The sequence below is a fragment of the Netta rufina genome, assembly GCF_964035555.1.
Source record: "Netta rufina genome assembly, chromosome: 4".
NCBI lineage: Eukaryota > Metazoa > Chordata > Aves > Anseriformes > Anatidae > Netta > Netta rufina.
The window spans coordinates 19,634,677-19,650,920 of record NC_140127.1 but is presented as its reverse complement, the minus strand read 5'-3'; the positions used below and the strand labels follow the sequence as shown (position 1 = coordinate 19,650,920).

The 16,244-nt window shown below is 36.0% G+C and overlaps 1 protein-coding gene across 1 annotated transcript in view; it reads right to left on the bottom strand.

Annotated features, from left to right (window-relative positions):
• FAT1 (FAT atypical cadherin 1) overlaps nucleotides 1-16,244 on the bottom strand; it is a gene marked incomplete at both ends in the record, with an annotated part of 99,343 nt that overhangs the window by 66,058 nt on the left and 17,041 nt on the right. The window contains one exon of the mRNA XM_084286306.1: nucleotides 5,374-5,688. Within this exon, the coding sequence (XP_084142432.1) occupies nucleotides 5,374-5,688 (315 nt within the window). The remainder of the gene's footprint in view (nucleotides 1-5,373; nucleotides 5,689-16,244) is intronic.

Genomic DNA, 16,244 nt, shown 5'->3' with positions numbered 1-16,244 from the left:
TAACAAGTTTTTAACATCCACATCTAAAAAAAATATATGCAGATGTAAAACAAATACTACATAAGCATTCCATTTAGTCTGAGTCTGAAGTCAATATACTACCCCTGACAGAATTTGCATATATTAATGAATAAATTGATAATAAAACACCCGCTGAGCTGACAGACTCAAATTAATGATGGTACACATTTTTCTCTGCTTACTTTAGGTAGGTGAGTACAGTTCTTCAAAAAAGTAGAAGATGAACAGACATGTTTATTAAAGTAAGAGATCTTGTTAAAGGAGAGGCAGATTTCACCGAGATGTAAAATACTTTATTCTAACACATAGATTTTTTGCCCAATTTGTTGCTTTCTCAGACAAAATGTACACAATTGTATCCAATAGATACCACCTGTACTTGTAGGTAGGTAGGATGGATAGTTGTCAAACTCTACCTGTACACAAGAAGCCTAAGAACTCTTAAAAGGCATTTAAATGGTGTAGTACCTGTAATTTACCTATAGCAGCAGATTGTGAATAAAACACCTAGGAAAAAGACATGTTTTCTGATGAGCACTCTGGCAGCTTATGTTCCTTATAAGATATTTACTGCCATATAAGCAGAACAATATTATTATAGAACTCTCCATCACCTCTAAAAATGAAAGTTAGCAACTAAAGAGTATTTCAATAATTAATTTTCAAAATCTTTGACCTTCTTAGAAGGCAATAACAAAATGTAAAAAGAAAAAGAAAAAGAGGAAGAAAAAGAAAAAAACCCTACAAGCACGTGAGCCACACCCACAGTAAGTAAAAAAATCACTGTTTTCTATTATACATACCAGAAAAAAAAACAACACAGACTGAGTTTTGGAGCACAAAAAACAGAAAATGTTTACTTTAACATAATCCTTTGCTTTAGAAAATCACATGAACGTTGTTAAAAGCACAAACCTTTCCTGGAGCACAATAGCTCCAGTTTTAAGTGGTAAGATAAAGCACAGTAGTCCCCAGGATGTGTTCTGAATAGCTATCAATTTCTGCCAATTCCAACTCCTTCACAATACCTTTCATATTTAATTATAAGCTATTTTGCAAGAAGTTAACTAGATATAAAGTACTTACTCTGACTTTACATAGTTTCATAGAATAGTCTGGGTTGGAAGTGACTCTGAGATCAAGTCTACTCCCAACTCCCCAACAAGAGCAGGGACAGGTTTCTCAAAGCCCCATCCAAACTGACTTGGAACACTTCCAATGATGGGACATCCACAACTTCTCTGCACAATTTGTTCCAGTGCCTCACCATGAAAAAAATTCCTCCTTATATCCAGTCTAAATCTATGCTCTTGTAGACATATTCATCTACAGTTCTGTTCAGGTTGACTATGAAAATTGTGCAATTAGTTTTTGCTCTAATTCTTTCCTGGAAATAATATTATGGCAACTATTTTTATTACACTTAGCTAGCTTAAATGTAAAGCAGCTTTTCTTTTCCTTTTTTTTTTTTTTTTCTCCCTCCATAATATGGGAACTCCCAAACTAAAGACAAATGTATTTCATTTACTTTAACCAAAGGCTAAGTGTATCTGAAAAGATTACAGATATCATGCAATATACTGCATCGTATATCCTGTTCCAAAAAGTGAAATAGCATTTCTGCATGCAAAGAGAAACTTAGCAATGCTTCTTTTCAAGGAAGTTATTTCATAACTTAAAATAATAAAAATATTTTGAAGTGCCAATGAAGATCTACTGGAAACTCAGAAACTGATCACTTTAAGAAGCATGCAGATAGCACTTCAGCTAGTAGCACTTTCTTTCCAGCAGATCAGTTAAATCGATACTTCTTGTAATAAAAATAATCTTCTTTCTGTGACAGAAGCACTATCCCCTACAAAGGTCCATGTCAGTTTCTCCACCTAAAAAATCATGCTTACTGCACAAATACACACATGCATCCTATTTTAGAGGCTATAAATTCTAGAAATAAACTAGCTACATGCATGAGAACAGACAGCAGTACTTTACTCGACATAATTTGCATGTAGGTTATTGCTATTTATAACCTATATTACTATAATGTGTGGAAGTTGTAGCCACAGACCATGATACAACAGTGTTTAAATCTATAAAAAGACAGAAAAAGATGGATCCTTGACCTAGAGAGGAGACAATAACATAGTATCAGCTGAAATGTATTTTTAGCACTCACCACATATTTTAAGAACCCAAACACTTGTCTTTGCTTTACTTGGACTGAATGCCATCACAGTCCTTGGCTGCAGAGCCAACCAAAGTAACAAACGTAACAGATGCTTAACTTTCACTCTGTCACGTTCAATGTTACAATGGCATACAGTTAAAAGCTTGATTCATATTCCAGACCTATCTCCCTTTCAGCTGGACGGGAAACCTGGGGCCCTGCAAAGGTTTCTCTTGCTTGGACAAATACAGTCAGTGTGACAGCCTGACAAGGTCCAACAAGGGTAACACATTTGCAGAAGCAAACATAACAGGATTTGATCTCACTAATTGTGGTCAAATGTACTCTTCAGCTGAGTCCTGTTTTAATTAACTGAGGGGGATAAAATACACTGTGTATTTTATCAGTTACAACAATAACTGAAATCTTTTAAAGTGATCTTTAAGGTCCTTAACATTGCAGTCCTATTGAAAGAGCTTTCACCCCTAGTAAGACTTATCCAGGTTAAACAGATCTGATTGTTAGTAGACAGAAGACTTTAGAAGTAACAAATATGATAACCTCAAAACTCACCTTGATCACTATGTTACTATCTACTGCAGATTTAGTTTCAAACTGAACATGTAGAAGAAAGCAAGAATACCATCCACTAGATGACATGAAATCTAGTGTCCTGTATAGCATGGGAGACATTGTATGAAGTCTAACTATTTAATTTTCATTGAACTTACTTGAATGCAACTCTGGGAACACAACAGAAATCAGCAAGAGAGTTTTTTCCTCTGCCCACCTCTTCTCTTTCCCTCCTCTTGCATTTATTAACTTTGTCTATCTAACTGTAGCAGTAGTAGACACCAAGGAATTTACCCATCTCTGCTATTCTAACCACCCTCAAAGGCAGTATTTCCTCCTCTGCTGAATGTAAATCAGAGGGAGATTTTTTCTTTGCAGTGCTTGTATTGTACAATCTATTGACTTAATTATTTCCATTTGTTTTTCCCCTTTAATGCAGAGCTGAGCAGTACTCCAGACTGCAATACTTACTTCTACAGTATGTATGCCACAATAAAGGCAGGTAAGAAACTCTCTTGACAGAAAATCTTTATTAGCTTTCTATTAAGTGTTCTTTATCACCTCAACATCTTGTGTGTGGGCTCCTTCAAGCTCTCTTTCTAGCATAAATGAGATCACCAGTAAGCTACTGATGTGGAAAACTACAAACTCTGTCTGAAGATAAGTCACAGTCCCTTCCTACACTGATTTTTCTACCCGTAAAATAAGAATAAAGATGTTTCTTCACCTCCAAACTTATGTGAGGCAGGCATGCAATTGTCCTTTACACAAAGTCTGGAAAATGCTACACAAGGGAAGGCAGAGAGGACTTGGAAAGGACCGGAACAAAGAAGAAGAGAAAATGCAGTATAGAAGATATAAGGACATAGCACACAAAAGCAGATCAGCCAATTATATACAGTAAAGAGTAAATGTAGGTAGAATTCATGTTCACTTGCAGTTTGAGCACCAAAGCCAGTCAAATTCTTTCCAGGTAACTCACAGGTACTTTTTTCTGCCTTTTTTTTTTTTTTAAATCAGTATCACTGGTTGAGACAAAAATAAATATCAAAGCAGCAGGCAAATGATAAATTCCAAAAACAGAAAGAAGGGAGGAGTAACAGTATAAAGAATGACCATAAAAGTTTTCCTTTTGAATTGTGTGTGAGCAGAGAAAGAAAAAGAAACACAGTTACTGCACCCAGTTTAGATGACTGGTTTTGAATATTTCTTGTTTTATTTCGTAGGCTGCCTTTGTTGCAAACCAGCATTTCTGTAAACATAGTCAATATAGGCCTTAACAATACTAAAGACATTCTCTTGCTATAGCTATTTCATATGTGCCTGTTGGCAGCGTCTCACAAGTAGACTTACACACTAAGAAATTTTTGTCAGAAATAACCCAAATAACATACCTCTGTTTGCAGTCAGAGCTTTGCTGACACAGCAATTGCAGCTGATGCAGCATATAAGTCTTTCATACCCTAAGCTGAAACAACTATGAAACAGAATGAAGGCTATAGTGTTAACACAACCTACAAAACACTTTTCACTCATAGTTTGTTGTTTTTTTTCCTCTCTCTCCTCTAAATCCCCTTGAAATTCCATCCATCAGTGAACAAAGAGCTAAATGAATAACAAGGTTTTTGTCATGCCTTTCTACTTACTAGTCTTGTTACAGATTAAAATCACCATCTATATTCCTATAGCATCTCTAGTATAAAAATCTCTGGATTCTGAGAAATTTGAGTGAATCAGAAAAGTCTCCTGTAATTTGTACTATAGAAAGGCACCTAAACATAACATATGAAAAGCTGAACCATGCTCTACCCAGCTACCTCTTTTTTTAATATCAGGAAAGATTTGCGTAAAAAACATCCGGAATACCTATTTTCTCAGTATTCATTCACAAGGGATGGAGAACAACATTTATGTTGTTTTTAAACTCACTCTGCAGCTTCAGTTTAAATGGATTATTTGTTTGCTGTCTCTCTGCCCTACATAGATTTCAGTATTTGTAATTCACAGATACTAAAAGGTGAGCTGTTTCTTGTATTTGTACTTTCCTGTTAAACCCTCAGTAAGTTTTTCTGAAGTTTTCCAATCAAGCACTGAATTCACACTTCCTTTTCACTACACATCAACCACACATAGAGATTACCTTCCAGATTTTGTATCTTGTACAGCGGCAACAGTTATGCATACATCCCGTTGCACTGTCTTGGCTAACACTAGCTGGTGGACGGGCATGGGCTAATAAACTATGAATGAAAATTTGAAGAGAGAGATCACTAAAAACAGTTTGGATGTAGCCAAGCTAAAGCATTCTAAGAGCACAATCACAGCACTGCAAATGGAAATGGACACTGACTAGTCTAAAGCTAAGCTACTCTGAAGTAAGCCTTCCCTAAATGTGCAGGGTGCGGATTTCAAGTACTTTGAACAGTTTCACTCTCAGATAGTCTTCTACAGGTTTGTAAACATTACTGATATTGACAGAGACCAAGATACCCATTTATAACTACTGTGAAGCATGGTTACAATATTAGAGATGTTGATTTTGTCCATTTTATGTATTTATGCAAATAAATTGATTCACTCATATTTAAAATAAAACATTGTGTTGTACTTACCAGTTTTGGGGTTTATCGAAAAGAATCCTTGTGGATTTCCACTTGTAATCTTGTAGGTTAATTTATCACTTGAGCTAGAATCTGGATCAAATGCCTCAATCTGAATGACAGATACATCTTTAGGTGAATTTTCCATGACCTCTGGGTAATAAACTGGTTCTGTTGTCTGAGGAGCATTGTCGTTAACATCACCAACTTCTATGTAGATTTCAATGAAAGATGATAAAGGCACAACACCTTGGTCTGTTGCATAAACAGTCAACCAGTAATGTGAAGTAGTCTCACGATCCAGGCGATCAGCTGTCTCAATAATACCTGTTTAACAGGACAAAAGATAAACAGAGAACGATCAATAAATATACAGAAGTTTGCAGAAACAGAGCAAGCAACAAGCTTAGAAAATAAGAAAAAAATCAACAAGTTCAGGATAGCTGACATTGATTCTACAAGCTGCGTTAATATACACACACAAGCATTAAAGCTAACCTGAAAACACCAAAACCAAAATCAATAAAACAGTTTTCAACGATTACGTGTTCCAGATATTAAAGCAATATATTACTTAACTTCCTTTCCATTGTCTTTTGAGATTTATCAGATCAATTAACACTATTGAAAAAAAAAAAAAAACACAAAACTATTTTGCTGGAAGGATTAAATATAATGGGTAATACACAATTTTGGGGGGCTTGAATGACTCTCTTATTAATATACTGAATATTATAGTATATCAAACTGATTTGGATACCAGACTCTTGATCTGTTTACTGTTACACATATTAATATACTTAAATATAAAACATTCTTATCTACATGCCCAAATAAATTATTTAACTGAATTTTCTTAATGTGCATAAGTATTTAGACTCACACAGAAATCTCACAGAAAAGGAAAACAAAGTTAGACCTGAAGGCAACCTTTGTAGCATTATGACCAACCACTGGTTGCCATTACTTTGATAATAGAAAGCAACACCTAGCTCATTTTAGCACCCATAAAATGAATTACCATTTACGGAACACCTAGACAAACCTCATACAGCAGTTTGTCTGAACCAGAACTAAATAAATAATGAGGGGCTCAAATTTTTATCCACTGTGAAGGAAATACAGCCCTGTTTTTACAAGCACCTTAGTCTACAATCTACAGTCATAAAATGCATATGTTGTATATCAAAAAATTGTGACATGGCATAACTTATTTGTCAAGGGATGAACATTACACAGATTCACAGAGTTACTGCACCATAAAACTGCACTTTTATTTTCTTAATCGAGTTGCTCTTACTGGCTGTCTTAATCAATCATTTTCTATATAGAACTTAAAATGAAGCTAAATACATTCCAGAGGAAGGAAGAGACCAACACCTTGCAGCCACTCCTGTGGCAATCTCGAAAGGCTCTGACATGGCTCTTATTTTTTCTTATACTGATAAGAAAAAATGTTATTATATACTCTAATATATGGTGTGGCCCTTGTCCTCAGCCCAGCCACTCACAAAACATGCATACTGTCAGTTAAGTAACACTCTGATGAACTATGCCACTATCCTTTCACAATAAATCCTACAAAAAATGACTAACTATAGATATGATTTCCTTCACGTATCCCAGACATTTTTATTTTTTAAATATTCAGGCTAAACAAAATTAGATAAATATTGAGGAATTACTGATTTACTCATTACTTTCTTTGCTTTTTGCGAGAATGTATGAAGGGTTGATGGTGACCATCTTATATTTTAAGATGTCAGTAAGATCTTAGGAAGACTGGAAGAAACAGCGTCTAATACCTAAACCTGCAAAATGCCCATATATAGCATTTTAAGCAACACAGTATCCCAGAACTACCACCAGGTGTCAGTATGGAAATTGGTTGTATACAGTCTCAGACCACTGGGATGAAAAGTGGCAAGTAACACACTGCACTTTGAAAAAAAAAAAAAAAAAAAAAATCTATATGCATTAGATACAAGTTTTCTTGAAAGCTAACTGGTGGCTTTATAAATTCCTTCTTTGAAGAGGAACACCGTCAGAAACCAAGTCAAGGTGTTCACTTTAAGGACGCTGACATTTTACAATTCATCTCTTTAGCTCAGTATTTATTTGCATTGTTTAATTTCAGTTTGTTATAAAAAAAAATCCTATAAAGACGCTGCTTTGTGCTGTGGCTAATAGCACAATTTCTCAATTTAATATAAAGAGTGATTTTAAATAGGATACCATGAACTTGCTCTCTCAAAAAAGGAGACCTAGTCTTGAGCACAGTTACCTGGATTCTGTTTTTGTAACTTGCTTATGTTACACCTTTTGCATTTCTCTGCTTCAGCCAGGAGACTTGCCCGGGAGTAAATAAATGTGTTAATTCTTGTGGCCTCATTTCTAAACCTAAATGCTGGATGTGGCATGCAAGCACTTCATCTTCAGTCTGGGTAGATTCCGTGCATGCCTCAGAAAATTTTGTAAAACATTCATGTCCTCCCAAACACAAGCCTAGCCTGTTGTAATTCCCTCTTTGCAGGGCCTCCAGCAATGCTGCTCTGTTGCTTGCAGTCTGTGCAAAGCACAGTGGTGATGCTTACGTGCTGAACTGAGCAACCATTATCATTTTACACCTGCCCTGCATTCCTAACAGTAACTACATCAGAAGTGGCAGATTAATTTTAAGATAGCCTTGCCTGATATTAAAGAAACAGAGAAAGAGACTCTCACAGTAGTGGAGCTCTCCCGCAATCTGTTCACCTGGCATTAATAGATTCTACCACCTTAATTATCAAAGCCTCCCTCAAGGAAAGGAAGACTGAACCAATTATGCTTTCGTGAACTGCCATTTCTCATGTCTCTGTTCTCTTATATCACGTATTCTAAAGGGGGAAAGGGAAGAAAAAAGTACCACACCAAACCAACAACAGTAAGTATTTCAGAAAGAAATATGTAGAAGCATTACTGGGATACAGGAATAGTGACTAATTTTACAATAGAGAAAATGGACAACTTTATTTTCAGTTCATTTTTCATTTCAAGTTAGTTCTGGCTATCTGGCATTACTGCTGCATATTTGACACTGACTTTTGCAGAAATGCCCAATGAAAAGGGCTGCAATCTGTCTGAGTACCTGACTACTCAACAAGTCATATAACACAGATTTTCGTCCAACAGGGTAGCTCTGGTTTTCAGAATATCTCCATTTTTCTACAGGGTCACCGATAGGCTGTGTGCATTAGCAAAAGTAACACAAAATGTTATTCACTAAAAATTACTCTTCCATTTTTCTCATGTTTCTTACCCAACAGACACTGGATGAACATTTTCTCTCTATGCTCTGCTGTTTATAACCACAAATGGAAGTATAAAGTAGCTAGAAATAACATATTACGAGCATTCAGATATGCGAAAAAGCCTACGTAACTGTTTATATTTTACTGTTATTAACAGATTAATTCCTAATCAAACACTTCCTAGAGGCAAAGGTTACTTAAAAAACATAAAAAAAAAAAATACTCCACCCCTCCCACTTAAAGAATTTAAAATAGATGGAATAGACAGGCATGTATGGAAGTTGGAAAATGTATTAGATGGACATCACGCATGACAAGTGGATTACTTTGACAATATTAAAATGAAGACCCAAAATAACATACCTCCGGTATAAAAAACATGTAAAAGAAGACCGGAGGATATAAGAGCAAAAGTTTCCTTTCATTGCTTGCATGTTGAGGGGGTGGGGGAGCTCACCACACCTTGTTCTTCTTCATTACTCAGAGCTCGGCGAGCAGATAGAGAAGGCATGACTGGTCTATTAACGTGACTCAACTTTCTGCACTTTGCTGCCACCCAACAATAAAATGGAGCAGATACTGATCCGGTACACAAGCCTGGGCGGAGATTGGGAGGGGTGGGGGGGAAGCACTGACTACCAACACCTGAATTCTTCTGGTGTCAGAAAACACAATCAGGAGAACTTGGATTTTTTTCCCCTCTAACATTACTGCACAATCTAACCTCACACCAGTCATTACAGCAGATAATGATGAGAAATCAAACGTCAAAAAAGTGATAAACCAATCCAAGTAAGAGTTAATTTGTTTTAATTTTACAATCAGCTAGATCCATTAAGTATCAGCAAGATGTTAATCAGTATCATCAATTTCAGCAGCAAGTTTCGTCTTCTTAGAAGTACTTTTGCCTTTTTCTTCCAGTGGTGCAAATCGCATTTAGGGAGTACAGTTTAAGTGCTTCTATTATATTTTCAATGTATTAAAGGCTCTATCTCCAACTCTTCTCACATCCAAAAAAATTTTTTTTAGTCAGCAAATTTCCTATTCTCTATGCTGAGAGCAAATCAGTACATTTGACTTTTACAAGCCATTTGCTTTCTATGTAGCAAGACGAGTAGATAAATCTTCCACAGAGCTCCACCAGAGAATCTTTAGCATGCACGATAATCCCAAAGACCTGTAAATATTATTTTTCATAAAATATGTTGAAATGAGTATTCCAAAAACATTTTCACTTCGCTGGACATGCAATCTTTAAGCTTTTCAGGTGGTTAGGATAAAAATAAATTAATATTCATCAGTTGCTAACTGCCAAAGGGGAATACAAAAGAGCTCTGATGAAATGTTTCTCAGTCATTTGCAAGACGACAGTGGAGTTTTATAATCTCCGTGAGTCTGAAATTTTAGACTAGATATTGCTACTGTTTGATGCAACTGGACTTTTCTGTTGATTTTATTATAAGAAGGAAAAAGTCCTAAGTGAATACTATACTACGGAAATAAGACAGCATTCAGTATGGAGGAACATGCTGGTTTAAGAATACAGCAAATGGGGAAAAATTAGAACATTAACCCCACTCAGGCCAAGAACCAACATCACTTCCAACTTTAATCCCATAACCCAAATCACTAAAACCAGTCACTCTTAAAACAAAAATAAACATATAAATCCATCTCAAATCTCACAGTCTTACCTTTGCCAATTCTATCTGATTAACAAATGCCTAAACTATAATACCTCCAATTCCCAGGGATGATCCTCCTTAAGTGTACTTATCCATGAGAACTCTCATTAACAATATTAATGATTCTGTAATGGAAATCAAAACCTGCAATCATTTCTCAGCAAAGCATGAAAACACAGTTTAGTAGAACTTGCCCTGGGAGCAACGTTTGAACCACACTAAGAGAAATCCCTGGCCTGGAACACGATTCTTGAAATCTGATTACAAACTTAATTAATCTAAATTCTAATAAGCTGGACAAATCAAAAAGCTTCTTCAGCTGCCTAAATGCCATCTCTGAGGGGAAAAGGCAATATTTTAAGAACTGCAGGAACACAGGTTTTGATCAAATATGACCGTCAATGAACAGCCAATCCCAATTAAAGACTTAAAAAAAAAAGAGCAGATTAAGCACGTTATTACCAACGGCATGCTGTCCCTCAGCGGCACAAGCCTGCATTTACACCAACACAGACTGTAACTTTGGCTCGAGTTCTGACCAAAGAGTAAGTCACTTACTCTTGTAAGCCATCACTAAAGTCTACACAATCTTTTCAATTAAAACTAGAATTAGGGGTGGTATTCAGCTTAGTACACACTGCCATTTACTACCTGAATCTCTCTTACCACTACATAGGCTGCATACAGTTTTCTATAAAGTTACCAATATTTATAAAATTAGTTTTTACGTGGACACGGGTCAAAAGAACCCCATCTCAAAAGTCTGCATTTTTTTCTGGTCAAATTGCTGCTTTAAGTTTTGTGGAACTTCACTTAGGCATTTAGAACAACGAAATAATCACATCAGAGTCCTTGATTAGTGGTTTGGTGTGGTTGTTGTTTTTTTTTTTTTATTTCTTTTTAAAGTAAAATCTTACTAAATATTACAACATTATCATGCTTTGTCTTCTAACAATAAGAAATTTATACCATCTTTTCCCTGAGCTGTATAAATACAGAGGCTATAACAGATCTGATAGGATGAGGAAAAAAAATAAATAAAAATAAAGAGCATCCAAGCATCCAGAATAGAAGACATGGTACTTATCTGCTTCTCTGCAGTCCCCAGAGGAGTCAAATAACATCCATACTCTTTCGTTCTCCTTTTCCCCTTAAGTAATTTCTAGAGGCACAGTCAAACCAGGACAGTAGGCAAATGCAACCCTGTGTATTATGTATGTTGTTGTTTTTTCCTCCACTTTATGCAAAGTAGTTTTGGGGGAAGCAAAGGGGTGTGGGGGGAATGAAAATTTAGTAACAGTTATGGTGCACAAGATAAAAGAAACTACAGCAGACCAGGGCACACTACTTACAAGTACTATACCTGTCTGTAGTACCTGGTACAAATTGTGATTCTAGAACTAATTATCACCAGTGAAATATCTCAGATCCTTTGCACTTTTAATACAATTTAAAAAAATCCTCTAGCCAATTTATCTGTATTTCTGATGGGCCAGACAACCTCTGACCGCCACTACAGTCCAACACTGAAAATGCCATGAAGTAGCTAAGTATGGCCATATGTACAGCCAAGTAGTCCTATGTGCCATAGAGTGCACTGAAAAGAGAAAGCTTTGACATATGGAACATACTGAATTTCCAAGGGGGAAAAATAAAAAAAGAAAAAGAAAACCTTACTTTCCCTGTGGCTGCTGTGCTACTGTAACTTAGGTCTCTGCAGAGCATCCTGTGAGGAACAACTGAGCCTTAAGCCTACAGTTCCTTTACAATAGCATCCAATGACAACAAAATTTAATATTATTTGATCAGCCAAATAATAACCACTTAACAAAACCAATACAAACAAGGCAGCACAATAAAACATTGGTCTTTATACTACACAAACCAACTGTCCTTAAGTACTGAAGATTTTGAGTATGTCCTGTCACAGAGACAAGGAACTACTCAGCACTTAAAATGTCAGTTGAAAAGACCAAAATCTGCATCCTGTGAACTTGAAACAATCTCCTGCTGAAGAAGGAATGGAATGAGATTCTTTTTGCAGAAGTGAAATGTCAGCTTGTCCCCTGTATAAACAGGGCAGTATGCCAAAAAAGGCTCTGCACTCTAACTTGTGAAATACTAAAGACCTGCGGCTGGCAGCACAAACTTTTACAAATGATATACAACCTCTCTCTTATAAGAGTGGTAGTATTTTGATAAATAAACTGAACTGGAAAAGTGCTAGCCTTGCGTACCTGTATCACATGTGCACTTGTAACAGGAAGCATCACCTGTTTATGCTTCTATGGAAAAAAGTGCAAGAGCCACCCAGAGAAATATGGTTTGAACTTGTAGTAATTTAAAAACTTATCACTGACAATGCAAGCTACACACATATCAGATGCAAGAAGTCTGATTCACACAACAGACTAAACTGTATTGTTTCAGAATATAAATAATCCTTGGTTACAGCCCTGAAGGAGAGGAAGAAGTTGCAGCAGCTATTGCTTGCCTTTGAATCACACATAAATGGGAGGTGTTCGCTACTTTTCTCTCTCCTCTTCTCCAGGAGCATCTCATTAGGCACACGCAGGAAGACTGCAGCCTAGCAACAAGCCATCAATATTGCATTTTGCATAACTCATGAAGAATTCAAATTACTTGTTTGCAAACATCCAAGGAATATGAATATGCATCACTAAGAATTCAATTTAGTTTGAAACAGTTGCATTGTTTCTTTTTAACAATTCAGTGATTCTTTGATTTTGCCTGAGTATAGTTGAACCTTAAGTTAACACATTCTGATTTCTTTTTTCAGTAACTTTGTGCCTTTACCTTTCGTGTGTATCCTGGATAACTGCTTTCCAAAAATAATATTAAAAACAAAACCTTAACCCTCCAGAAAAACAACTACCTTTGAGAAATTCTGCAGCAGGTTATGTTCACAGGCTATAGTTAGGATTATTACTTGCAGCCCAAAAGGCTTTAAATGTCATCTATTGTGTCATCAATATTTCTTTTAACATTTACAGCTTGTCACATGTTTAGATTTTATGTAATTATTTATTTAGACACTCAATATGTTTCTATACAGTGGTTGTATCCTAGTTTTTTCTTTTAAAAAACATATTTCTTGCATATGTTATTGAAGATAAGTAATAAAATATCAGATTTTATAATTTCTGCTTCATCAAACTCAAAAAATCTCTCTCAGGACTACCTAGGGAAAAAAACACTAAAAATAAGCTGAAATTAATATACTGGAATCACAAGTCTTTTGTCACCCTTTATAAAAGCAGATACCCAGAAATTTGAATGAAACTTCTGTATGTATAGCTCTTTGACAGAGAAAGCTGGATAAGTTTCATGTCATCTTGTGTACTACCATCTGAAAAATCATGCTCAGACAGTACTGTTAAATGGAAAGCAACTCTAGTTACGGTTTCAAGGACAAATGGCTCATTTTCTAGCATAAATCACTGCTTAGAAAGTTTCAAATAACTTCTCACTAGCAGTATTAGCAAGCTGATGTAACTGTAATGAATTCGCACCAGTTCTTTAACCGGTAGATGACATTTCACTGTGGAGCTGCAGGAACTTCAAACATGTCATGTCCACCAATGCTTGTGCTCTTTCCACGGTCCAGTTATTGCAAGTTCAGAAAGGTGAAAGGGGAAAAATAACACTGTAGGGCATACATGGTCCCTAGAGCACACACAACTTTTAATACCACGTAAAAAGTAGTATTATCACCATTAGAACAGATCTGAGATTTTAACAGAAAAAAAATAATAATGAACTAAAGGCTCAAGCATAATCAGTTTTATGATTATGATTTTTATCATGAAATTATGAACATTAAGTTTCACCACTGAAAAGGTGAAATATAACAAAGGATACAGACAAATCCAGTTTTCTACCATTACTTTAAGTAAATTTGATATAAGTTTTAAAAACTCCCAACTTCCATAAAATAATCTACTGTATGAAAAATGAAATAATTTCTGTCTATGACACTAATGTAACGACAGTGAGACTAGTTGGAACAGCCAAAAATTAGCAGTGTCCAGTCAAACCTGGCAGACTCACCTTCATAAATGCATAGAAATTCCCAATGCATTCATAATAAAACAGTATTTTGGGACAAAAACTTGGCATCCAGAGAGCCTCAGCATATGGTCAAACCCAGACCTTGACATAAAGCTTAAAACACAGAACAGTTTATGAATCGCTTCTGAACTACGAACAGATGGCAGCAGTTTGAATTGTGTTGGAGAGAAAGGGTCACTATTGATCTCCCCTATGTGCAGCTTATACATGAGATAGATACAGATATTTTAAGAAGAAATACAAAACGTTCAATAGCTTAGAGAGCAGCTATTACTTAATCAAATACCTAGAGGTAGTATGAAGACCTAGGAGAAAAGATGCGCACAGTTACAACTCTGCAACAAACACAGGACTCTATTTTAAAACATTAAGAAAACAGATTTTGCACATCTTAGTTAAGGAGGCAAAGCAGAACACATTAGGGTCCAAGAAAAAGATTTATAAATAATTAGACCCAGCAAGGTTTTGGCTTCCAGTTCTTGCCACATTGCTTTCAGCACATTTGTACAAAAACAAGTCAAATGAACTGAAAACAGTGTTTAGTCTGTTCTAGAGAAGTTCTAAAAATACGTTCTTTAAACTGTCTACATAAAAGATTATGCCCAGAAATTATGACTCCATACTAATGTAGTCTGGGCTAAAAGTAATAAATGTGCTAAGGCCCCCAAAGATTGTGAACTTGCTTTCAGGAAGTCAGGGGGTGGCGAGGGGGAATTTTTGCAATTAGAAGATCCCTGACGGGGTTGCCTTAGAACTCGGCTGATTACTTCCAGTTCAAAAAATCTTTTGGGACAATGGCAGACAGCTCCTATTGTCAGCTTCATTTACGGTTATTTTAATAGCTCCAGCTTATTTCTGTCAGCTAGGCTACTTGTACATCAGGCTTTCAGACAGGCACTCTAATATGGGGAGTAACAGTTCCATATTGCCGAAGCTCAGTGTAGAGGGACAACCTCCCCCGATGACATTAGGGAAACAAAGCATCAACTCCTATGACACTAAGAAAAATTATTGTAATGCTACTACATACAAACTATATTTCTTTGAAGAGAGCATGTAAAACAAGCTTTGTTTCTGATGGGATCAGTCATATGTTATTTGAGAGAAAACATGCTGCAAAACATGACTCCACCACGGAAGCTTTTGGAAACCAGCATTACTGCAGGTTTGTGAAATATTAGCAAACACAGAAATGGCCAGCAGATTGTGTGCCGAACGCTGTTCTCAGTATCCACAAAAGCAGTTCATCTTACCCTCTAGCACGAGCAAACTGCAGAAATGTGACGCACATCATAGTCCCAGTTGTCCACCCCTTTACTCAGGGTGAACGCTTGTCTTCAGTTAGACACAACAGGTTTCTGTGTCCCAAGAAATATAATTACACAATTATCATAAAAATTTAAATAATTCAATATATTTAAACAAAAATACTTTGGGATAATGTTGGCTACACTATTCAGTTACCTTTAAATCCTGATCTCTTAAACACGGGTCATGCAATTGTAGAAGTTTGACTGAAGCTGTCTGAAGTTTAGAAACAAAGGGTTGTATGGGCCTAGGCTTTGTTTACCCAAGAACGAAATGTTATTTCATCAAATTTTTAGTGTGTGTGTGTATGTACTTGCTTGTGTATCAGCAAGTTTGTAAGAATGTGTATGTATACTCACATATAAATAAGCAGGTATCCTTAAGAACTGCAGCTTCACCCAGTAAGAATCTTAACTTTGCTGTCAGCCTTCCCAGTACTAAAGAATTGTTGACAATGTGAATAGTTGTGTTACCACTCCAATAAATTTAACTGGGAAATGGGGAGCCT